At 45.9% G+C, this 25592-nt stretch overlaps 1 protein-coding gene and 1 long non-coding RNA gene across 2 annotated transcripts in view; one reads left to right on the forward strand and one right to left on the reverse strand.

Annotated features, from left to right (window-relative positions):
* LIPC (lipase C, hepatic type) overlaps positions 1-20859 on the reverse strand; it is a 55134-nt gene extending 34275 nt beyond the window's left edge. The window contains exon 1 of the mRNA XM_083712754.1: positions 20699-20859. Coding sequence (XP_083568880.1) covers positions 20699-20783 — 85 coding nt within the window. The 5' untranslated portion in view covers positions 20784-20859. The remainder of the gene's footprint in view (positions 1-20698) is intronic.
* LOC310830951 lies at positions 10814-12164 on the forward strand. The gene is made up of 2 exons (XR_014557711.1): positions 10814-11532; positions 12058-12164. It is a non-coding gene; the product is annotated as an uncharacterized lncRNA (long non-coding RNA).
* Positions 20860-25592: the final 4733 nt, after the last annotated feature.

A 25592-nucleotide genomic window follows, 5' to 3' on the forward strand; every position in this document is an offset into this window, starting at 1 on the left:
GGGCTCTGCACCTGGCCAGCTGGAGTCACCACAAGCCCTCACCTTCTGTGATGGCCTTTGATTCCCAATTTCGTGATTCACCTCAAAATGTCTTGAGGCAGCCCTGCCTCTCAGCATATGTCACTCTGCTTGGTAGAACCGCCCCGGTAAGCACTTTCAGTTTAGCCCCTGAATTAAGGGGGATTTAAATACCCGGTACTTCCTTGCTGTGCAGAAGGAAGTGTGAAGTGCCTTGTATATCCAGGCTCTCATAGAGTCTCACCCACACAGTTTATTAGATCTGGAAGTTTGGGGCTCTCTCTCAGATTCTCTTTTTATTTTTGTGTGTATATTAGGCTCCCAGGCCAGTTTGAACTTTCGTATTCCAGTTTTGTTAACCTAATATATTGCGAAGCCACACGATTATGCACTGAAATATGGGCCAAACAAGCAACACAGGCACTGCCATTTCTGCAGATTGAAAGTTGGCTGCTTTCAGGATCAACGGCCTTTATTTTTAGCATCACATTCTCAACAGTGGCCGATTCTGGCGTCATAAAACTAAGGAGCAATGCAGTTCGTTTACCGCATCCCCCTTTTTTCACCCCTTTCTTTCTCATTCTGCTGCAATATTGTGAACTGCTCTGACAGCCTGTCTTTAATGTAATAAAGCAGAAGTATTTTTATTAGGTCTTTGGAATAAGCACACGGCATGCATATTTCATTGGCCTCCATTGCAATGCAGCCTCCAATCGAGGCAGCCAGAAGGTTGCGGCAAAAATGTCGAGGCAACCCTTTTTCAGGATCCAAGGTTTTGAGGAGAATGCAAAACAGAGAAAGATGCTCAGCTTGGGCTCCTGAACATGTTGAGACCTCAGCAAGAAGCTGCAAGGGTGCCATTACTTTGGAAAACATTACAGATGTGCAGGGTTTCGTGATATCTTAAAGATTAAATGAATTTACTGTTGTTTTTGTTATGAATTCTACTACAGTCAGATGGGTGAAGGTCTGTTCCTGGGTGCAGAATGGGGGCAAGGAAAGTAAATGGTGTGAGATCAGAGGGAAATGAAGTGCTATGGGGCCATCAGGACAGGGCAGCGGTCAGCAAACTTTTTCAGCAGGGGGCTGGTCCACTGTCCCTCAGACTTTGCGGGGGGCCGGACAATATTTTTTTTGTGGGGGGGGAATGAACAAATTCCTCTGCCCCACAAATAACCCAGAGATGCATTTAAATAAAAGGACACATTCTACTCATGTAAAAACACGCTTATTCACGGACTGTCTGTGGGCCAGATTTAGAAGGCGATTGGGCTGGATCTGGCCCCCGGGCCTTAGTTTGCCTACCCATGAGATAGGGTTTTGGGTAAGACACCAAGGGCCCACACCAGCACAGGTAGCAGACGGCCCCAAAATGCAGCAGGGGCGTCTTACTAAATGCAAAAGTTAGTGAAATAATTACATTCCTATCTGAAGCAGCGGTGGTGTCACAGAGCGAGCTGGCAGTAAATTGCACCACTGAAAGTTGGAGTTAACTCTTTATTAGCAAAAACATGATCTTCACAGACTTGGCTGCGTGTCTAACCTAACAAGCACAGCTTACTCCATGAATCAGTTGTTCAGATAGAAAGTCCCCGCCTTGGCACCTCCGCACAGCCATCTAAGTCCCCTCCTCTCCAGGGCTTTCCCCAAGCAATCTGAGGCTAAGCCTTCATGAAGCCAACCTCTCCTCCGCTCTTTTCATGCCTTTTCTTGTTCTTAGAGACTGGGGGTGGGGAGAGGGAGCTTCTTGCAGCAGGAGAGGGAGACACCTGTGACTCTTCGCCAGCTGGACTCACCTTTGCCTCTGGGTCTCCCTCCTCCCACTCACCTGATTTGGCTTTTGGCCCTGATTCTGAACTTCTCTCTGCCATGTTGTTGTTGTTGTTTAGTCGTTTAGTCATGTCCGACTCTTCGTGACCCCATGAACCAGAGCATGCCAGGCACTCCTATCTTCCACTGCCTTCCACAGTTTGGTCAGACTCATGTTTGTGGCTTTGAAAACACTGTCCAACCATCTCATCCTCTGTCGTCCCCTTCTTCTTGTGCCCTCCAGCTTTCCCAACATCAGGGTCTTTTTCCAGGGAGTCTTCTCTTCTCATGATGTGGCCAAAGTATTGGAACCTAAGCTTCAGGATCTGTCCTTCCAGTGAGCACTCAGGGCTGATTTCCTTAAGAATAGATAGGTTTGATCTTCTTGCAGTTCATGGGACTCTCAAGAGTCTCCTCCAGCACCAGAATTCAAAAGCATCAGTTCTTCCGCAATCAGTCTTCTTTATGGTCCAGCTCTCACTTCCATACATCACTACTGGGAAGCTCTCTGCCATAGATGCTCCCTGTTCACTATGCCCTGCTGCCTCTTCCCAGTCTTCTCAGTCTTCTCCCTCTTTGTTTTCCCACCACCACTCCCCGTGCTCTGAGCCTTCTTCCCTTGGGGGTTCCCCAGCTGGTTCCTTCCACCATTCCTCTGCATCCAGCCTGTCCAAGACACCTAGGGAAGCTGTGGGATTCCTCCATGTGTTGTTGGGCTCTGACTTCCATCATTCCTGACCACTGGCCATGCTGGCTGGGGCTGAAGGGAGCGAGGGGAGTGCCCCACACATTCCCCATTCCTGGTCTCAAGAAAAGGGCTTGAAGTCCAGAGCCTAAATGCATCCCTGATGGAACTATCTCTGGGGTTCTTTTTGGAAAGTACCGGGGCTTTGAAGTAGTGGATTATAGCCAAAATCTGTTAGAAACTGCTGGTCTTTTAAAGTGCCTCAAGACTCCTTTCTTGTTTTTGCAGTAACAGCTGCCACCTCTCTGGAAACTGTTATCAATGCACAGGCAGGTGCTTATTTATTGAACAGAGAGAAACCCAAAGGGTTTAAGGAGAGCAGGGGCCACTTTGAGAGAGAGGGAGGGAGAGGTGCCAGGGTTGCCATATTTTGAAGAGCAAAAAAGGACACGTTTGCTGACTTTGACTTTTAACTATAGATTGCTATAACGACTCTCATGAAAAAGAGGATGTGTCCTGCAAAAAGAGGACATATGGCAACCCTACAGGGATCCTGGAGTACCAAAAAGGCAAGGATGCCCAACCTGAGAAGGTGCCCAAGAGAATGGGATGTGCTTTGATTGTAACCCCTCTTCATCTGAGGCAATTGTCTCCGTTGTCTCCTGAATGATGAGTTATTTTGTCATTTGGGAGCGGGCTAAATTGCAATTTGTTTATCCATAAAACATACATTTTTTCCCCAGCGCCTTTTGAAGCTCACCTTGTTTTGGTTGGAAATAGGGTCCTACCCTCTCCCCAAGTTATCCTGGTTAGACACCACCTTGGGAAAATGTGACAAATGCACAGGAGCTTGTTTTTAGCATTATTATTATTATTATTATTATTATTAGTACATAGCTGTCAAGTGTCCCTTATTTGAAGGGACAGTCCCTTATTCCAGCGACATGTCCCTTATTGATGGATGTCCCTTAAATGTCCCTTAAATGATGTCCCTTAAATTTCAAAGGAAGCAGCTCCTCTCCCTCCCTCCCTGCCGGCCAGGGAGGAGGAAGGCTCCAACTGTGTTTCTTGGCTGTGTTGCTCACCCAATAAGAAGTCTAAGAATGACTGGGGGTGGAGCTTGAATGCCTTGTGTGTGGCTAGTTAATGCAAGCTGAGGAGGTTTTTGAATGCTGGACGCCATTTTGTTGCACGTGCTGCTGCAAACTTTGCAGTGCAAAGCCAGGCCGGGGAGCCATCTTAAGTTGAGGCTGCATAGGCCTTGTGGTGCATGTGATTCAGATTCCATTCAGTTGAACCTCTGGTTACAAAGTTGGTTGGACAGTGTTCTCGAAGCTACCCAGCATGAGTTTGACCAGACTGCAGGAGGACAGGAAGACTGGAGTGCCTGGAACAGGTGAGGCTGCAGGTCCCTTATTTTCATGGCTGCTGGTCCCTTATTTTCAAATCTGTAAGTTGACAGCTATGGTAGTAGTATTCATTAAATTTTTATACTGCCTTATACCTGTAGATCTCAGGGCGGTTCACAACATAAAATTACAATACACAAAAAAAAGGTTCTTGAGGGTAAGACAGGGTGGTGGGCAGTCATGGCCAAATCCTTCCCAAACAGGAGAGTCACTGTCTGTTATTGCTGTTTGATGGATGTAATGGTCTGGATCAGGCAACTGAGGATCCATACCAGGCCTGGCCAATCCAGAGTCTTCATACTCCTGCCAACCAGAGGCCCTGATGTTGCACACTCCTATTCGGTTCCATACCCAAAGGGGGTCCTGAAGCCTATAAGTAAAGTTCAGTCACAACCCAGGGAGACAACTGCAACCTTTCTTGATGTATAGGTGCAATTAATAACTGAAAGCTTTTAATTTACTACAGAGGGGAGGGGGAGGAGGGAATGGTGCTCCAAAAGGACCTGGAACAATTACTATTAATCAAGGCAATTAATCAACTAACCTCTGCAGCACTTGAGGGCACCCACTTCTCCCCATTGCCTGATTTCCTTAGGTCCTTCTTACTCTTAGCTCTGCTGCCCACTTTCACTGGCCATGCTGGCTTTTATGCTTGCTGACCTGGTGAACACTTTCGCTCTGTTGGCACTTGTTGAAAGCTTGGAAGTTGCACAAGATGGGGAAGGCGTGGAAGGCGCATTTCTGGATCTGCAGTCTGCAATGCGGACTGTGCCACAAGCAACATTCGTTTTAGAAGAGGACTGGGCAGACTTCTGGAAGACAAGGCTATCAATGGCTACTAGCCATGATGGGGATGCCTCTAAAGACCAGTTGCTGGAAGCCGCAGGAGGGAAGAGGACTCTTGTGCTCAAATCCTGCTTGGGGGTTTCCCACAATCATCTTTTGGGCTGCTGTGAGAACAGGATGCTGCACTAGGTGGGCCACTGGCCTGATCCAGCAGACTCTTCATATGTTCTTATTGCTTGATAATAATAATAATAATAATAATAATAATAATAATAATAATGATAATAATAATAATAATAATTTATTATTTATACCCCGCCCATCTGGCTGGGCCTCCCCAGCCACTCTGGGCGGCTTCCATAAAAACCAAAAATACAGTAAAATATCACACGTTAAAAACTTCCCTGAACAGGGCTGCCTTAAGATATCTTCTGAATGTCAGGTAGTTGTTTATCGCTTTGACATCTGCTGGAAGGGCGTTCCACAGGGTGGGCGCCACTACCGAGAAGGCCCTCTGCCTGGTTCCCTGTAGCTTTGCTTCTTGCAATGAGGGAACCGCCAGAAGGCCCTCGGCGCTGGACCTCAGCGTCCGGGCAGAATGATGGGGGTGGAGACGCTCCTTCAGGTATACTGGACCGAGGCCGTTTAGGGCTTTAAAGGTCAGCACCAACACTTTGAATTGTGCTCGGAAACATACTGGGAGCCAATGTAGGTCTTTCAAGACCGGTGTTATATGGTCTCGGCGGCCGCTCCCAGTCACCAGTCTAGCTGCCGCATTCTGGATTAGTTGTAGTGATACCCAAAACATCCCCCCCTTTCCCTTTAGTTAGTTGAAACACTGAGAGGAAAAAACAATTTGTTAAGTTGTGGGTGAACATATCAGATGACACAGCGATTCTTCAAACAGCTCTTGTTTATTCACAGGCCAGGACAGAACTGAACTGAAGGGCTCAATCAGCCTGCTTATATAGAGCTCCAGTATCACGTTACTGTAACAACTTTCTAAAACTAGCCAATCACTGAACGTCACTTTCGATCCTTCATTTGCATAACTATCTACAGTATCCCCCTGCTGGCCCAGGGTGAGAACTTCAGTACATAACACTGTCCAGGGTTGTAAAGACTGCAGAGAGAATAATTGGGTGCACTCTTCCCACCTTGGATCAGATCTATGCTTCCAGGTGCCATAAAAAAGCTGCAGAGATAGCTCAGGATAGTGCACACCCTGGAAATGATCTATTTCAGCTTCTACCTTCGGGAAGAAGATACAGGGTTATAAAGACTGGGACTAGCTACCTGAGAAACAGTTTCTTTCCAAATGCGATAGTATTCAGAGGTCTCCTGCCTTCAGTACTGGACGTAGTACATCGACATCAAGGCCAATAGCCATTGATAGCCTTATTGTACTCCATCACTTTGTTTAGTCTTAAAAAAAGCCATCTGAGTGGCCCTCACCAGATCCTGTGGCAGCAAAGTCTCTCAATTAGATGCTGTGTTCACAGATATTCACAGATCATTGCATATCTGTATTTGCTTCTCATTTTTTTAAGGCCAGACAGTGACAAAGTTGCTCAATGATAAAGCCATTATGCAGTTGTAATAATACAATTGTTGATCAAAAACAGAGTAAAGAACCAACACAATGAATATCACCGTATCTGCAGTTCCCAAAAGCAAAAGGAAACCAATTCTGAAGACAAAGCATGTTTCTTAATAAACCCTTCCCTCAATTTTAGAGAACGTGTTAATTTTAATAATATCAGGATACTCACGATGTTCCCTCTACATTCATCCAATATAAATGTTTTAAGTTTTTGTATCAAATTAGTATATATTTTATTGAATGACATTGTATATATTGCAGCAGCCTTTGGCTATAAGCAATAAACCTGACTGAATGACTGACTCTACATTTATCACTCAGTGACAAATGTTTATGAATCGTGATTACGAACCTCTCTGCCACAATTAAATTCAACACAAAGGAATGCCATTCCTTTGCGGACAAGGCTTTTTGTTATTATTTAGAGTAACAGTTCGGGAGACAGTTGGTCTATCTACTCCAGACATGATTGATATCACCCTTCTGACTACTCCAGTCTATAAATCACTCTGCACTTTCAGAACAAATGTATTTATCTTGTCACCATCTCCAGAGCTTATCTGAATTAGTACTGTAAAAGTTCTGAATTTTGGCTAGGATAGGACACCATCAAAACATAATTTTATCCTGCTTTTCTTTTAACACGACACAGTGAGGCATAGCAAAGTTCGTGCGCCAAAACTGTAGCCAAATATCACCTGATAAGTGTTCTTCAAACACACATATTCTGGTACCAGTTAACAACCTAAGTATGCCTTAATATGTTATCCTCTTTTGCTGTCCCATTCAAATTTTTAGAAATGTTGTAAAAACCCCAAAAACCTTTATTAGCTGGTAACAAGACATGCCTTTTACATCCTGCTCATTTTGATAATTGTCAAGGTGACAAATGCCTCCTTCAGAGGCCCCTGCTCCATGTAGGGATTGGGGGGGGGGCTGTGGGTTCCCAAATGTTGGACTCCACCTTCCTGTTATAGACTTAAAGGTAAAGGGACCCCTGACCATTAGGGCCAGTCACGGACGACTCTGGGGTTGCGCCGCTCATCTCGCTTTACTGGCCGAGGGAGCTGGCGTACAGCTTCTGGGTCATGTGACCAGCATGACTAAGCCGCTTCTGGCGAACCAGAGCAGCGCATGGAAACGCCGTTTACCTTCCCGCCAGAGCGGTACCTATTTTCCTACTTGCACTTTGACATGCTTTCGAACTGCTAGGTGGGCAGGAGCAGGGACCAAGCAACGGGAGCTCACTCTGTTGCCGGGATTCGAACCGCCAACCTTCTGATCGGCAAGCCCTAGGCTCAGTGGTTTAACCCACAGCCCCACCTTATAGAGTTATAGAATTACGTGAGCGGAATTCCATTATCTTGACCTTGGGGACTTCCCATTCCCATTCAACAGTGCTATTTTTCTAGAAAAAGAGTTGCCAGAACTCACCATGAACCCTTGTTCTCTTAAAATAGAAATGGCGCCCAGCTGGGAGGTGCCGGAACTGAGTTTCTGGTGAGTTCCGGCTGAAAAAAAGCTCTGCCACTCAACCTGTAAATGTACAGTTGAACAAATTTTCACCGTGAAGGGCAAAACTCAGTGGTTCTCTGTCTCTCCTTGACTGAGCTGGAGAAAGGATTGGGACAGGTTTAAATAGCCATCATTTGAATGCTCACTTGGATCCCTTTCTGCTGCTGAGGTCCTTTAAGTTAAATGCCCCAAGTTATATACCGGTGAGATCTGTGTTAGACAGACTCCCAGCCACTTGTGAGCTGCTTCTGAGTTGCCTTCCAAGATCTGAGTGCTTCTCTGCCGTTCCCTCACCTTGAGTGCCACTGCTCTGCAGGTGGAGATGCTCGTGGGTGTGCTAATTACAGCTAATAATAACTCCCATGACCTGCCTTGGCACACAAACGCTTTTTTTTTGCAGCCGGATGTCAGCGCTTCTGGGCTGGTCTGATGGGGTGGAGCACGTCACCCTACATGCCCAAGAACTGTACAAATTAGGGATAAAAATGGTCTTTAATCACAGTATTGCCTTAAAGACAATGCATTCCACCTAAAGCTTGGATTTCTTTCTGTATGTGTTTTCAATCAGGTGGAATAAATAGTCATTGAGCAGGCCAGGAAATTTGTTTCAGCAACTGTTCCAGGAAGGACACTGAGGTAAATTTTAAAACATTCATAGAATACTGCGAGTGTACAGGGTACAATCTGATTAGTGGCGTCTCTTTGAAGAAAAGGCTCCCCCTCCCCCCTCGTCCTTGTCCCCTAAGGTCACTAGGTGTGCCAGCTCAGCCACAGGATCAGAGAGGAAATACAGTACAATAAATACGGCAGGGAACCACAAAAACAAATCAGTAAAAATCCCTGAAATCTAGGTCAGAGAACCACAGTATTTCTCTAAACTGGAAACATATAATTGACAGCTCAGCACCATCTTGAAATGCCTGAGCCAACAAACTCTCTTAAAATATTTTGCAGCGTAATGGGAATTTTTTTTTTAGTGCTTTCCTGAACATTTTTATTGCCAAATGAAAGCTGCAAATGGACAAGATAAAAAACATGTAGGTGAAAGTTTCACTTTAATTGACCACAGAGGTATTAATAATTAGCATTTATGCAATACTCTCGGTTGTTTTGGATGCCTCATTCATAGCACCAGAATTCTTACAACAGCTTCATTTGAGGGGGGGGGGGTGCAGAGGGGCGCTGCCAAGTCCCTCAAGGGAAGGGCCTATAGATTCATGGGAGAGTATATGCTCTGCAGGCAGAAGGTCTCAAGTTCAATTCCTGGCATAAAGGTAAAGGTAAAGGTAAAGGGACCCCTGACCATTAGGTCCAGTCGTGTCAATCTGTGGGGTTGCGACGCTCATCTCGCTTTATTGGCTGAGGGAGCCGGTGTGCAGCTTCCGGGTCATGGGGCCAGCATGACTAAGCCACTTCTGGTGAACCAGAGCAGCGCATGGAAACACCGTTTACCTTCCCGCTGGAGCGGTACCTATTGATCTACTTGTACTTTGACGTGCTTTTGAACTTGCAGGTGGGCAGGAGCAGGGACCGAGCAAGGGGAGCTCACCCCGTCATTGCGGGGATTCGAACCGCCGACCTTCTGATCGGCAAGTCCTAGGCTCTGTGGTTTAACCCACAAGCGCCACCCGCGTCCCTTAATTCCTGGCATAGCATCTCCAAATAAGGCTGAAACCCTGGGGGAGATGCTGCCCGTTAGTGCTGACATTATTGAGTCAGGTGGGCCAACGGTCTGACTCAGCATACGGCTGCTTCCTATTTATGTAGAACCATGAGGACTAGAACCTTACTTTTTAGAGGAAAGGCCAATACCCTCAGTGGTAGAACACTTGCTCTGCATGCAGAAATGCTCAGGTTCAGTTTTGGGCATCTGCAGGTAAGGCTGGGAAAGATTTCCATTTGAAACCCTGGGGAGCTGCTGCCAGTCAGAATCAAGAGTACTGAGCTAGGATGGAGAGAAAACCAGGGGAACTTGGCCATACCCTTGGGACCTTCTAGCAGCCCCACCAGGTCTGGGGGACATCAACTGCCATTGGCCAAAAGGTTGGTGCTTTGAGCTTACTGCCCTTGAGCGGGGTGGGGGCCGCTGCTGGGAGGAGGCAGTAAACCTGCCCCCTACTAATTGATCTTGAGGTCTACGCCACTTTGTTTAAAATTTTGGGAAGCAGCTGAGCAAGCCTGGTACAAATTGGCAAGGCTGCCCCACCTAGGGAAAGCCACAGAGTTTGAATGGTGAATATCTTTGACTCAAAAAGGCATTGGCTTTGGGGGGTTGACCCTGGCATGCCTCATTGAACAAAAAACAAGATCAATAACTTCTCTCTCTCTCTCTCTCTCTCTCTCTCTCTCTCTCTCTCTGTGTGTGTGTGTGCGCGTGCGTGTGTGTGTTGTTGTTGTTGTTAATTAAATTTCCTGATTTGACTGGGGCATCCTGGAATTACAGAAGCCATCCTAGCTTCTGATTAGATTCTGGGATGTCATGTTTTGTTTCAGTGAGGGCATGGCCCCAGAAGATGTGTGTCCTGATTTTCCTCTGCAGCATGTTGCAGGGTATGATATACTTGGTACTCAGACATTTTGGCTCCAGAATGCTGCAAACCCAGAAGTAAGTTTTTGGGAAGCTGAACGTTTGTTTCGGCTGTTGGCATTGTTTCCAGGTCCAATCAGCCAATCAGAAGCCGCGCCTTGGTTTGTGAATGTTTTGGAAGTCGAACAGATTTCCAGAAAGGATTCTGTTCAATAACCAAGGTACGACTGTATTCCACAAGCCAACCAATTTTGTTTTTAAAACGTGTCAGAAGAGAGGTTTCGAAATGTTTTAAATACAAAATTTAATAGAATTGAGAAATAATTGGTTCCATTTCCAAATTGCACTCAGCAACCAAAATCTCCCCTTTTGTCACTTGAGCCCTTGAGATTGAGCCCAGCCCACTGGGACAAGAGCAGCTGAGGACAAGGCTCCCCCACCCCCACGCATATGAACCCCCCCCCCATCTCCAGTCATGGCTCCTTCACACACAGATTGTCAGAGCAGGGTGTGATCACGCCTTGGGGGAAGTGCTTCACGCCACCGTGGGTAAGCGTGAATTGGTCCCATAATTCCCCTTGGTACATATTTATATTTCTCTCTCCTGTGTTTTCCTTGATATAAACTGTATGTTGTTAGCCCAGAGAATGAAAATATCCTCCAGCTTTCTGTGCTGTCAATCATTCTAGGAAATGGGCACACAATGTTCATTAAAAAATGTATTATTTCATCAAGGCAAGACATGGGGGCTGTAGAGTAGAAATGCTGCTTGTACTGGGGTATTTTCGTTCCTTTTTTTGCAGAGGGGGCAGTTTTTGGTTTTTTTAAGCAGAGTTTGAGGCACCTGAGCCTGGGGCCTCACTGCTGGTGTGTTGATTGTTGGACGCAGAAAGTTGCCTTCTACAGAGTCAAGGGTCATCTACACTTCTGTTTGTCTTGTGATCGGCAGGCATGGGTCAAAGAGATTTTTCTTCCAGTCCCTATCTATCTTCTCTTTTGAGATCCTTCCAATTTCTCCCATTGTTTTGGATATATTGTAGTACTCCAATAATTTGGCAAGCCACTCTATTTTTGTCGATACCTGGCTGGCTGTTGTGAGAACAGGATGCTGGACTAGATGGTTCCACTGGCCTGATCCTGTAGGCTCATGGTGCTCACCCCCTGTAATGGTTCTAAGGGGGTTGCTCGTGCGTAAGTTGCCGCCACTCCTGGCTAGGTTGCCTGGTTGAACCCTTTCCCTCTGGACAGCCTTGCACTCGTGGCTGTCTCAGTGGGCGTTTCTTGAACTTCTTCCAGCAAAGAAGTTCTTTGACGCCCAGTCGCCTCCTACTCTCCCTGTGCGGAAGTCTTCTGCGCAGGGAGGGTGTGGGCAGCGGAGGACCTGTGCTCTCCCCACTGGTCTCCGGTGAGGAGTCCAGGAGCCTTTTCTCCGATTCCCCCATCTGCCCCCCTTCTCCACTGGTGCTACGCTGATTTCCTTCCCCAGCGGATGGGCTGCCTCTCTCCCTACTGGGACCCTCTCCGGCATCCCTCTGGAGCCCTCTCTCCTCCCTTGGCTCCAATGGCAGTTCCCTGACACCCACCTTAGAGGGTTGTTATGAGGATTACTGTGAAATAATGTGACAGAGCGCAACTATGTTAAAGAGCTGTTTGAAGGCAAAGTGTAACTATTATGTATGAATTTTAAAGGATTTGGAATCTACAGTCATACCTCAGGTTACAGACGCTTCAGGTTGCGTTTTTTCGGGTTATGGACCGCCGAAACCCGGAAGAACCAGAACGGGTTACTTCCGGGTTTTGGCGGTCGCGCATGTGCAGAAGCGCTAAATCGAGCTTTGTGCATGTGCAGAAGCGTTGAACTGCAACTCGCACGTGCGCAGACGTGCTGCTGCATGTTGCGAATGTGCATCCCGCACAGAGCGTCCACTTTATATGTATCTGAGCCATTTAAAAAAGTGAGGTGGAAAAATGTATCTCCTCCTGGGGCTCTTAATAGTACAACCTTTGGAAAGCATAGCAAACACTTAGTTAAACATTAATGTATGACCTTTGGTGGTCCCCATCACCTCTCCTTACCCAAAGGTTAATTCCAGTTTATGCAGTCAGCTGAACTAAGTGTTAGAATGATGCATGGACTCAACCACTTCAGGCTTGCTGACACTGTTGTATATCTGAAGAAAGGAAAGACGTCCCTGATGCATAGACATTTAGCATGTGAAGGAGAAGAGCTCTGGGCTCATTGTCTTCCATACATGCTGTTTTCTTGCACTTGAGGGGCATCAAACATCTCAGCCCCACCAGCCCACAGTAGAGCCTTCCAAGAAGACGTTGGCACCCAGCTCCTCTGACTGTCTAGAATGGCCATGAAGAGGTCAAAATTGTGTAATGGGCACAAAGAAGGGGGACAGAATTGTGCCCACCACTAACTGCCACACACTCATTGGTTCTGCAGACACAGCACATTCTCCACTTAGAAGTTCTGCCATTAGGCATTAGGAATCTGGAGCGTCATATTCTCTTGGAGAACACTGGGGAGGAACTGATGCCAGCAAGTGGAGGAAGAGGGAACAGGCTGAGGAGGACGTGATCAAAGGGTTATCTTATTAATCAGAAAGCATCTTTGGACCACCCTCTCTTGTCTGCTGCTTTCTTGTTCTGCAGTAGAGCTATGGTTCATCTACATCTTAATTTAGGAGTCTTTATAAACGAGTGAAGGGACGTGGGTGGCGCTGTGGGTAAAACCTCAGTGCCTAGGGCTTGCCAATCGTATGGTCTGCGGTTCAAATCCCCGCAGCGGGGTGAGTTCCCGTCTTTCGGTCCCAGCTCCTGCCCACCTAGCAGTTCGAAAGCACCCCTAAGTGCAAGTAGATAAATAGGGACCGCTTTATAGCGGGAAGGTAAACGGCGTTTCCGTGTGCTGCGCTGGTGCCGGCTCGCCAGAGCAGCTTCGACATGCTGGCCACGTGACCCGGAAGTGTCTCCGGACAGCGCTGGCCCCCAGCCTCTTAAGTGAGATGGGCGCACAACCCTAGAGTCGGACACGACTGGCCCGTACGGGCAGGGGTACCTTTACCTTATAAACGAGTGAAGCAAAAAAACACCTCCACCATGGAAGATTTTCCTGTTTTTTACAGCATGCAATGTACTTCCATTAACTGTGAAATGTTCTGCATGGTTGATTATGGTGGTGGTTTCATTCAAAATACAAACATCTTGTTTATACCTGCAGAGTGAGGCTGATCAGCGGAACCAGGAGGGCTTCTTGTCAAGAGCAAAACTGCACCTTTTAAGATCCTGGTGGGCAACCTGCCTTATTTTATGATTACCTTCAAGGCAATGGCACCTTTGGCAGGAAAAGGCTGCCCACCCCTGTTTGGAGTGGAATGCCTTCACGAGTTAACTGGGGCCTGGGGACTACTTGCATCAGCTATCACTCTTTCTCAGGCTTACTTCCCCATCTGTTAAATGAGCATAAAAGTAACATACCTCACCTAAAGTCTGTAAAACTATGCTGAAATCCTCAACCCAATTACCTGTGCCTCATTGAACTCCATTTAATTTATATCGGAGCAAATGTGCATTGGCAGCGGTGGAATTGGATACTATGGTGTCCAAAATTTGGCAGCCCCACCCCAGCCCTTGTGCCTCCTTCCCAAAGCTGGAAAAGCAGTAACGAGGCTTTGGGAAGAAGGAGGGAGGACTCCAGGACCGGAGGACCCCGTCAGAAGCCCATGCCACCTTCCAAAGCCCCGTGCCTCGCTTATTGGGCTTTGAGAGGGCGCCCCCTTGGCTCAGTGCCCAGTAGTACAGTCTTTGTTCATAAGATGCAGCTGTCTCCCACTCTCCTGTCTTTAATGGTGCCCAGTTTTTGGTTCCTGTTGCTCAGCTTGTACCCTGTGAGGGCTGTTCCTGATTAGAAAGAGACACTTTCAGGCCTGGGGAAGATATTAATTCAAGGAGTGTACAGTACTTATTTACTGCTGGGTTGCTATTAAATCCCTCTATTCATAATTAACTAGGGTGAAAACTTCACACACACATTTCTAGTGAGTATTTCTTATTTGCAGGTTTTGGAATAATTGAATTTAGAGCCTGCAGACCAAGGGAGAAATTAAGTCCCTCCATTCATAATTAACTAGGGGGGAATATTTCACACATTCTAGCTAGTATTTCTTGTTGGCAGAGTTTGGAATAATTGAATGGAGAGAGTCTGAGGCCCTGGGAGGGATGTGGTGGAGGTGAATGGCAAATTCAGCTCCGCTTAATTCAATCCATGTGTCCACCCTGTTTGTGAAAGAGGAAGAGGAGAAGGGAAGGACAGGATGTCAGGTTCTGGGAAATCTCATCCTTCCAATCTCAGCACATTCTCCTGCTACAAAAGGTTTAATGAAAACAAACCAGTCCTCATCTGGCCATAAATGGAGCCCCTGGAGTTGTGACCAGAATGCGTTCATATTGAAAAGTCCTTTACAATATGGCATGTTCAAGGGTTGCATTAATCACAAAAGTCTGCTTAGGCTACTGCCCAGATGGGTTCTCTCTGTTTGCTGTTTCCTGGTACTCCCACAGTGCACTATTCAGCTACTGTTCCAGAGGGGTTTCTTTTTTTAAAAGAGAGATATATAATGTAAAAAACAGCTGCACCTGTTGTTGTTTTAAAGACATGCAACGCCCTTCATTGCACCCTAATGCTGTTCAGGTAACTGGTAACTGTACCTGGGCCAGGGGTCTGCAGAAAACCTCCAGCCTTTGGCACATTTTGAAAAAGGGATGGAAGATGGCAAAAAAACAGTTCCTTTTGCATCACAGGACACACGCCAGGCACTAAGCAAAAGATTCTTTTTTGAGTCTCTTAGGCTGTTTGCTTCCAGCATTCATTTCTCCAAGTGCTGCTCTTTCTGTACCCAAAGCAACACTATCCTATGGCTGAGCCACTTCTGGGGCCAAATGTCCCACCAGTCCATGAGATGGACTGTTGCTGTGGCCCTATTCTTCTTCCAGCTTGGAGTAGGAAAACACTGATTATCGTATTTTTCGCTCTATAAGACGCACCAGACCACAAGATGCACCTAGTTTTTGGAGGAGGAACACAAGAAAAAAAATAATCTGAATCTCAGAAGCCAGAACAGTAAGAGGGATCACTGCACAGTGAAAGCAGCAACCCCTCTTGCTGTTCTGGCTTCTGTGATAGCTGCGCAGCCTGCATTCACTCCATAATATGCACACACATTTCCCCTTACTTTTTAGGAGGGAAAAAGTGAGTCTTATAGAGCAAAAAATACGGTAGTTGCTTATCCACATCAGGCCCCGACAGAAAATAGTTTACTCAGTGCCACTGGCAAATGGGTGGCCTTCACGAGGAAGCCTTGGCAAATGCCTGGAGCTGGGCCCTTCTGTCACTCTTGCCAGTGACTGCCATGAAAAATGTACTTATGCTGATTGGAAATGGTTGCAGGCAGAACTGCCTGGTGCCAAGCATTTTCCCTGAGGCCCAGCCTAACCTTTGCCAAAGGCGTGGTTTCTCTCTTTCTGAAATGCTAAGGAAGAGGAGAGGATCCCTTTGGAGAAGCCATGTCGTGTCAACCATTTATTCATTTTGCACATTCAGCACCAGAACACCAAGCTGCAAAATCAGCTCGCAAGATACAGGGCAGTGGGGCGGAGAGGAAGCAGAATTCCAGTCTTGTGTTTCCTTCTGGCTGGCATTTCTCATTTGTTTTCTGTCGCCTGGAGGTGCTTTTTAGATAAGTGTTATCTGGTAAACAGTCCCAGTGAAAGCAGTTTGCCAAAGTGACAAAGAAACCCGAAAACACACGCATGTTTTTAAAACAAAGTCAGTGAAAATTTGGGTGCAATCTTATTGCACCCCCAATGTCTCCCGAACAAACCTTGTAGTTGAGAGTGTCAAGGTGAGGGATTTGCAAGCAACTGTTGCCATGTGAACATGTGGCCTCTTCTGTCCAGGGTTTCAAAGGCTCCATCTTCCGACCCTCCTCCCCTTCCAGATTTCATTTTACAGCAGTGAGGGAAATGCACTCTGCACTTGCTCAGGAGTAGTTCGATCTATTTCTGTTTCCTTTTTTCCCCACCTCAAATGTGCAAGGAGGGAGGCAGTAATCCTTTTTATTTCCACCTGTGAAATGCCTGTGGGTAATGCTATCTATTTAGCCACCAGCAATATGGAGGAATGGCAAATGCTTAGAATTTCAAAAGTCACCCTACAATTGTTAAGAAGCTGGTGTGGGTGTTTTCCAGGCCTTGGGAAATAATATTTTGAGACTAGTTGTATTCTATTTAATCCATTTCAGTATACAAAAGCAAGGTGGAAGCAAAACCCCCTAACTTTCCTGAAGCCACAAATCTTTAATTGACGCTAAAATCAATTTCTCAGATGTTGTCGTGGAGCCAGCATCCTCCTCCCGCTCTTGCTTTTCTTTGCATTTCTCCACCCATCGGAAAAAGAATTCAGCATCTTGATGACTGTGGCACCGGGCAACATCATTCCAATTAACCATAGTGAAAGTGAGTGTGGTATTTGACAAAGGAATGGCTGCCGTTGCTAAGCAAACACTGTTCAGCTATGCCTGTCAGAGATAAAAGCTGGCTGAGAGGGCTGGGTCCAAAGTTCTCATTAAAAGAGCATTACGGGGTGCTGCTGTAATGCGCTGAGTGGAGAGGTGCCCACCTCTCTTGGCTTTTGGACAGCTCAGTCGCTTGCTTAATGGCTTGTGATGACCGGTGGCTACTCTGAGCAACCGGTATCTGCAGCTTACACGTAACAGGCAGAGCTAGGACTGGAAATGAGTGTTCTGTTTGTAGCTGGAGACCGGAGAAATAGCTTGATGCTAGCAGTGAGAAAAGCACTGAATTTTGCTATTGGCTGGAAAAAAGCAGTCTCGGTGGAAACTGTAAAAATGTGTGCTTTTGTGGGGGTCAATGCTGTTTGAAAGGTCGGCATTCCTAATGGATGTGTAAGGTAGTAAAGGCATTCTGGGAAATGATATATAATGAAATGAAAAAAAAAGTGTTTAAAATAACCTTTATAAAGAAACCAGAAGCATTTTTTTTAAGGAATTGTAGACAAACCTGGACAGCATCTTAAAAAGCAGAGACATCACCTTGTCAACAAAGGTCCGTATAGTAAAAACTATGGTTTTCCCAGTAGTGATGTATGGAAGTGAGAGCTGGACCATAAAGAAGGCTGATCGCCGAAGAATGGATGCTTTTGAATTCTGGTGTTGGAGGAGACTCTTGAGAGTCCCATGGACTGCAAGAAGATCAAACCTCTCCATTCTGAAGGAAATCAGCCCTGAGTGCTCACTGGAAGTACAGATCCTGAAGCTGAGGCTCCAAGACTTTGGCCACCTCATGAGAAGAGAAGACTCCCTGGAAAAGACCCTGATGTTGGGAAAGATGGAGGGCACAAGGAGAAGGGGACGGCAGAGGACGAGATGGCGGGACAGTGTTCTTGAAGCTACCAGCATGAGTTTGACCAAACTGCGGGAGGCAGTGGAAGACAGAAGTGCCTGGCGTGCTCTGGTCCATGGGGTCACGAAGAGTCGGACACGACTAAACAACTAAACAACAACAACAACAACAGGTACCAAGATTCCAAAGGAGCAGAAAAGACTTTTCATGTATGCTACGACGGCCGCACGCATGGTACTAGCCCAGAGATGGGAAGAAGACAAAGTCCCTGCCAGAGAAGAATGGCAAATTAAGCTGTGGGACTACGCCAAAATGGCAAAACTGGCCAGAAGGCTCAGGAACCGAGACAAAACTTTCAAGAAAGAATGGGAAAGATTTATAATTCATTTAAGAGACTACTGTAAGCAAATGAAAACAATAGCAGGATTTTAACAACACTTGTAATGTAACAAATACTTTGAATGATATGGATAGACTTAAAATCTGGATGATGAAATAATATGCAGCTGAAATTGATGACAATAGGACCCATGGAGGGGATGGTGGGAAGTCTTGAGATTCAGAGAAGTCTCTAAATCTGAGTATGTATTTGATATTATTATAATTTTACACTTGTAAAATCAAATAAAAATTATTTACAAAAAAAAAGAAAGGTAGGTTGGCATTCCTAGACCTAGTGACTACTGCAGCTCAGCTTGTCTGTTTGCAAATAAGCAGCTTGTACTTTATTAAAGGCTTACAGTGTGTCTTTTTTTACTGACGTGGTTACAGGCCACTCCTGGAACATCCAGTTCTTCATGGAAATGGCAAGTGTGACGCAATAAAGAGACCTGTGTCCCTAAGAGGTTGATTTGGTTCGCATTTTGATACAAGCCTACTTCCAGGGTGGCATAACCTTACATTATGTGCTGTATGCCGTCTCCATTCTAATTGTGCTTCCTGCAAATTGCAGAAAATCAACAAGACTAAATTGACCCTCACCAAAACTAGACTTGACCTCTATAGTGTATTCAGCACACAAGCTGATGTTCTATTAGGTGTGCTCTTTTAAGTAGGTACAGTGGTACCTCGGGTTAAGTACTTAATTCGTTCTAGAGGTCTGTTCTTAACCTGAAACTGTTCTTAACCTGAAGCACCACTTTAGCTAATGGGGCCTCTTGCTGCTGCTGCGCCGCCGGAGCACAATTTCTGTTCTGATCCTGAAGCAAAGTTCTTAACCTGAAGCACTATTTCTGGGTTAGCGGAGTCTGTAACCTGAAGCGTATGTAACCAGAGGTACCACTGTATTCCCTTTGCAAGTGGGTGCATTTTTTAAAAAAAGAATTTACAATATCCTTTTGCAATAATGCCTTTTGGAATGGGACCATTTCAACACATAGCTCAGCAGGACTGCTGTTAAAGGACAGAAGCGAAGGGGCTCCTCTGTTTGCTAAAGGGTTGTACATACGGTTTTCATGAAAAACCCCAAACCCAGTACAGGTCGATGACTTGTTTGTAAAGGGGTGACCTTTTCCCTTGAGAAATGGTTTAAGCAGAACTGATTGCTGTGCCAATTACATCGCAACCACTGGCAGATTTGAACAGGTAAGATGGGTTATGAGCAGCAATAGAAATTATCAAAACTTTAGCTACAAGGAAGAGATTAAAGATACCAGGGCAGGTGGAGGCTATTCAGAGAAATCTGGCTGTTCAGATTTGATCCCCATTCCCCACTCTAAAAGGCTGCTCCTAAACTCTGCTAAATTCAGGTTTCAGACTCATTCCAACTTAAGTGTTTAGGGAAGTTTTAAATGTTTGAAGTTTTATTCCATTTTTAGTCCTCTATTGGGAGCCGCCCAGAGTGGCTGGGGAAACCCAGCCAGATGGGTGGGGTATTAAATAATAACATTATTATTATTATTATAAGTGTTGAGCCTGCAGAGCTATTACTGCAGCCTCCTATCAGAGCAGGAGAGTTTGGGCAAAAGAGAGCAGGCAATTGTTGGTGCAGGAGTTCAAAACCAAAAAGCAGCCTTTCTGGAGCTGCCCAATGGTCACTTACATCCTGTATTTTAAAAAATTCTCCTACCAATTTGAGAAGTGATGGTGCAGACATGCTTAACCTGACCCCCCCCCAAAAAACTGCGCTTCCCCCACCATGCTACAAATTGCCACCTCCTCCATCTGTTTCCTCCTCCATCGCCACTGCCCAGTTGGCTCCAGGAGTGGTCTGGGCTCTCAGGCCCAGTGATCCAAAATTTGCTCCCACCATGTTGAAGTTGGCCTCCGTCCACTTGGAGACCAACAAAAACATTATTTTATAAACCTATTGGTTAAACCAACAGAGCTTGCAGCAGCCCTTCTCACTGTACAATGATCTTACACAAACGGATGTTTTGCCAGGGTCTCTTGGATTCAAAGGAACAGGATGCTGTGTTACTTCAGGCAACTCAGATGAACAAAAGGGAGCCGAGAATAAGAGCCCAGATGTGGGATTTTCCTTGAGACCACAAATATTACACACACACACACACACAAACACACACACACACACACACGATTAAACTATTGCAAGCAGATGTGCCTTGCTCGATCCAGCCGTGGCTGGCTTTGCTCATCTACCTTGAGGTCACCTAGATTTTCACGAGTATTTCAGTCTTAGTAACAGAATACTGTACTCGGTTTCCCAATGAGCAGATACTTATGGGTGCTAATCTTGTTTTCTTTTTCTTTCGCAAAGCCACTTCAGTCTTGTTATAAGAGTTACCAATTTGGGGAGAAGGTGAGCCCAATTCTGCCCACCTTGTGCTCAAAGCAGACCCACATTTTTTTGAATTTTCCCATTATCTGTCCTCGAACAGCATCTACCATTTACTCAGCACGGCCACAGCGCAGTTTCCACAAATGCATGTTAAAAATCTGGAAAGTTGGCAACTCACCTTTCTTCTTCCTGTTCTTTGGAATCTCAGGACTAACAGCAAGGCAGGAAAGGAACAGAAGTGAAAAGATCAGGAAGCTTCTCATCTCTTTGCCTTTTGACACAACAAGAGAGGCTGCTTTCCTGTGTGATGTGGGCACAGGAAGGAAAGGAATAGCCCCCCCTGCTCATCAATACATAGTGAGGATCAGCAGCTCATTAATGATTAACCTTTAAAATGGAGTTCAGTGTCTCCCCCTCTTTGGCCCCAAAGAAACATCACCTTAATCTGAGTTGGTCTTTTCTTTTAGGCCTAACAGCACAGAACCACCCCTAGCCTAACCCCAGACCATAACAGAACTGACCTTTTTTGTGTGTTTTTTAAACTTTGAACAATTTTGCACAGATCAAAATGTGAGGTTGTGTGTTTTGTTTTGTGAAATACTGTGGTAGTTCACTCAGTTTTGGTTGATCTTAGTCCAAAGATATTGCAAAATGGGTACAGGAAATGAAACCCGTTTCCCCCAACTTCTCTGAACTATATTGTGATAATTTATGCCCTCCCTTCCCCACAGGTGGGCAGTGTTAAGTTGTGGGTGAACATATCAGACGACACAGCGATTCTTCAAACAGCTCTTGCTTATTCACAGGCCAGAACAGAACTGAACTGAAGGGTTCAGCCAGCCTGCTTATATAGAGCTACAACGCAACTGTAACCATTTTCTGTAACTATCCAATCACTGAACGTCACTTTCAATCCCTTATTTGCATATGTGGACTTGAGTGAAAACTATCTACAGCATCCCCCTGCTGGCCCAGAGTGAGAACTTCAGTACATAACAGGGGGTTTGCGGCACCAAGCGAGGGCTCACCTGGGCGGGTGCCTCCCACCTGCTTGGGCTGGCCTTTGACCCACCCTCAGTCAGGGAGGACAATGGACGGCTGGCCGGGGGTGGGGCAAAGGCCAAAGAAAAGATCCTGACCCCTTTTCTCCAAGCCTCTTTTGGTTTTCTTCCTTCCAGGATCAAGATGGGGGGATGCATTCAAGGGGCAAAAAACTGGGAGTCCCTGGCCCTAGAGCGGTGGCATGTAGGTCAAACTCCCGGGACAAGGTCGGTGGAAGGGCATGCTGTGTAAGTTTGTGCTTTACAGTCCCCTCTCACTGGATCTCATCTGCCTGTGTATCCTCAGCCAGACAGGCTGTGAGGGTTACCTGCCAAGGCCTATGAGAAGTTTCCCACTTCTGAAGCTCAATAAAGTTGTGGCCAATTTGAACCCATACTCTGGTCTCTTGTCTCATTCTTTGGGGAAAAGGGGAGGCACCATAGACAGGGTTTAGCATGTGTGCCCACAAAGCTAAGCAGAGTGGTGGACATGGGTGTAGCTAAGGGGCAGGGGGCAGCTGCCCTCCTAGATCAAGTAAAAAAACAGAAATACTTAACTATAACTGACGAATCACATCGGTTCTGCCCTCCTTAACAAAAGTCCAGCCCCCCCCCCATCCTGGGTCGCCCATTTTGATGGAGGGGGTGAATCTAGGAAGGAACAGGGCAGGATGCAAGGATCTGCCTATGTTGGTTCTCTGCGTTTTTCATTTTCTCAGTATTAAAATTCAGTTCACCACATTTCTCCAGCAATTTGCAGATTAAAATCCTGGTGAAAATTCATCATCTTTTTTTTTTCTTTTTTGTATGCAGTTTTGACTGCAGTTTTGATTAACCAGTGTGGAAGGATGGATTTTTAATTGCATGTGGAATATCAAGGTTTTCAGCAGGCATTAAAAAGTTGTCACAGAAAGCACCTGCTGAATCTCTACTGGTAGAGTATTCCACAGGACTGATGACACTAAAGGTTCAATTTCTTGATGTTGTCAAATGGGCCTTGCGAACTCGGAGAGCAACCAATGATGTTCCTGCTGACAATCTCAGTTATCGAGCTGGGATGTAATCAGATGATCCCTAAGGCCCCTCTGTGTGTGACACTGATTTTAGTAATTGTCCTTGTGCTTTATGCATTTTATGAATTACTTGTCAGCAGCTTTGATTTGATTTTATAAAGAAAAGCAGGGTGTACATTTAAACTAATATATAAACTAGGGCTGGGTGATATATATCAATATATTGTCCAAAACTGGTTTCAAGTCCGTATGATATTGGTTTCATTTTTTTTGACCAGGCAATATATTGTGAATAATGGTGTGTGTATGTGTGTGCTATGCAAAAATCACAACGTGCAAAAAACCGTGAAGCCAGCCAATGCCTCTTATTTCAGACACTGTGGTATTTTGGTATATAATGATGGTTAGTGTTATGTACTAAGTTGAATAGGATCCAAAATGCAGCAGTCTGATTGGTCCTAGAACAATGCAGCAGTATGATTGGTCTGCAGGAGCCACCCAATCCAGCTCCAGATGGAAGTGAATACACAACCTGATTGGCCTACAGGAGAATTCCAGAATTAGCCAATCACGTGCAGCCCATGGTGTAAATAATGTATATAAAGCAGATACTTTGAGGGGACTTTCATTCCTCCTCACCTTTATGAGCCGAATAAAGAGCATGAAATCCACTCTCGACTCTGAGTATATTTCAGTTAGCTAGTGATATATCACAATGTTGAAAATCAGGTATCGCCCAGCCCTAATATAAACATAAAACCAGTTGGCAATGGAAAAAGCTGCTGAGGGTCTTTTTCAGCAGAAGTTTTGAAACTGAGGCTGGAAAGGCAGAATATAAAATATGGTGCATACACCCTCGGTGTCTGCTTTTGCCAGACTGACCAAAACAGGGATCTGGGTGGGGAAAAGTGGTTTTTCTGAAGATGTAGTGACATTACGGAGCAGGGAAAAGCTGTAGGCTAGGACAGACACCAAGGACAATTCCAGATAAGATGTTTGCACACCTTAACAACAGGAAAATGTATAACCAGGTCAGAAGGAAACAATCCTGCACAAGGGGTGAGGGAGGGAATGCCATCAGTAAGAGCCCTGATGGGTCAGGTCACAGCCAGACACCCATAGAGACCAGCCTGCTGTAGAGAAAGGGGGGTCATGCCCTGCTGCCCTTGCTTATCTAGCATTCTCTGCAACAAAAGCCTAATGCTTTCTGGCATAATTCCATGATGCTGCAGAACAGTCACACCCAGGGCTTTGTGCAAAAAGATAAGATAAAATTTTGCGGCCGTTCTTCAGCCGGTATGAAGATGGATGGATTGATTATTTAATTTCTATACTGCTGAATGCGTTTAAAATGTCTTTAAGTGGTGTACAAAAAAACTGAAGCAGCAACAGCTAAGTTAAAAAAATTACAAAAACACAGTTGCATATGAAAATGTTACATTAATACAAAGTTACACACACACACTCATTTTCATTCTGACACACCCTCCCTCTCAGTCTCTGGGTTCTCACCAAGGGTCCAAACAAGCTCTCAGCTCACCCACAAAAATCTCACGACAAGAAGAGTTCCTGGAAACAGCAGACGTCACCCTGGTCTCCTGCTCTAAACTTGCTTTTTATGGGCACTCTCCACACCCAGTTCCAGGTGCAGCAGGTTTGCTGAGTTTCCTTGGGGGTCCAAAGGATGGGGAAAGGGCCCCGCTCCACTCACAGCTCTTGCTTCACCCTCTGCCCTCTCCTCCTCCAGCTGCAAAGTGCAAATTAGCCGAAGGATATCCTGAAAGTAATTTTATTAGTTACAAGGGGGAATGTGGAATCTGCTCCCACAAGAGGTAATAATGTCCATCAATTTGGGTTGCTTTAAAAGAGGATTAGAACAAATCCACAGAGGATAATAAGGCCATGCTCTGTCTCCAGTGTTGGAGGCAATGTGCCTCTGAATGTGAGTTGATGGGAATTGTGTGGGGTGGGGAGTGCTGCTGTTGTGATCAGGTCCTCTTTGGAGCTTCCCATTGAGGCATCTGGTTGGCCACTGTGAGTACAGGATGTTGCATTCGATGGGCCATTGGCCTGATCCAGCAAAGCTCTTTTTAGGTTCTTATGCAATTTACCTTTCCCAGGTTATTGGGGGTATTTGCAAGTGTGTGTGTGTATATATCCTGCTATGGGTGTGAGGTGTAACGCAATGGCTATAGATGATTGATGAAACTGTGGATGGTTGATGAAGGTTGCAGCCAGTGGGGCCCCCGATGCAGCTCACAGATGGCACTTTGCCAAGCCCCCCCTCAAACCTGTAGATGACCCTAATTTTGGGGCCAACTCTGAGATTCTTTGAGCTCCTTGAGCCATCCCCCTCCTGCTGCCTTGGGATCTGCTCAGCTCCTTCCTCTGCACATGACACCAGCACAACACACACACACACCCCCCCTATGGATTTCAGCTGGGTTACTATTCTGATGGTGTCCTGGTTCCCATTTTCCCTTCTCCCTTGTGGAATTCCATAGCCAAGCACATCACAGGTCTGTGGGGATGGCGCTGTTGGGGTCTATGGGCAAACATCCACATATTTTGTAGTCACTTGTGACGTTTGGAGGCACATCAGCAGGCAGGCTTGCAAGATTCACAACTGTGCTCCAGAGAGAATTTATGTATCTCCACCTTGCAAGCCACAAACGCATAAGTCTCCCTCCGTTGTTGCTGCTTTTGACAAGGCTGTGTTCTGCCCCCTCCTGCCTTGGTTGCTGGCTTGTTGCAGCGTGTGTGTTTTCGAGGGTCTGCTTCTTCTTTCCCTTTAAAGTAAAATAAAAAAAATGACCCTCTTCTCTATTTGATGTACATGAGTAATTCCAATTAATTTTAATGTGCACTCATCAAGTGAAGAATGACCAGCCTACAGCAAAACACTGTTGCTCAATGGAATTGGGTTTCTGCCCATGTCCCTTGCTTCATGGATCCAAATTGTGATTGAACCAGCAACTCCTGGAACTGTGATTTTGATTCTTGGGTGCCTGGATGTTCT

Source organism: Podarcis gaigeae, assembly GCF_964106915.1.
Source record: "Podarcis gaigeae genome assembly, chromosome: 14".
Lineage (NCBI taxonomy): Eukaryota > Metazoa > Chordata > Lepidosauria > Squamata > Lacertidae > Podarcis > Podarcis gaigeae.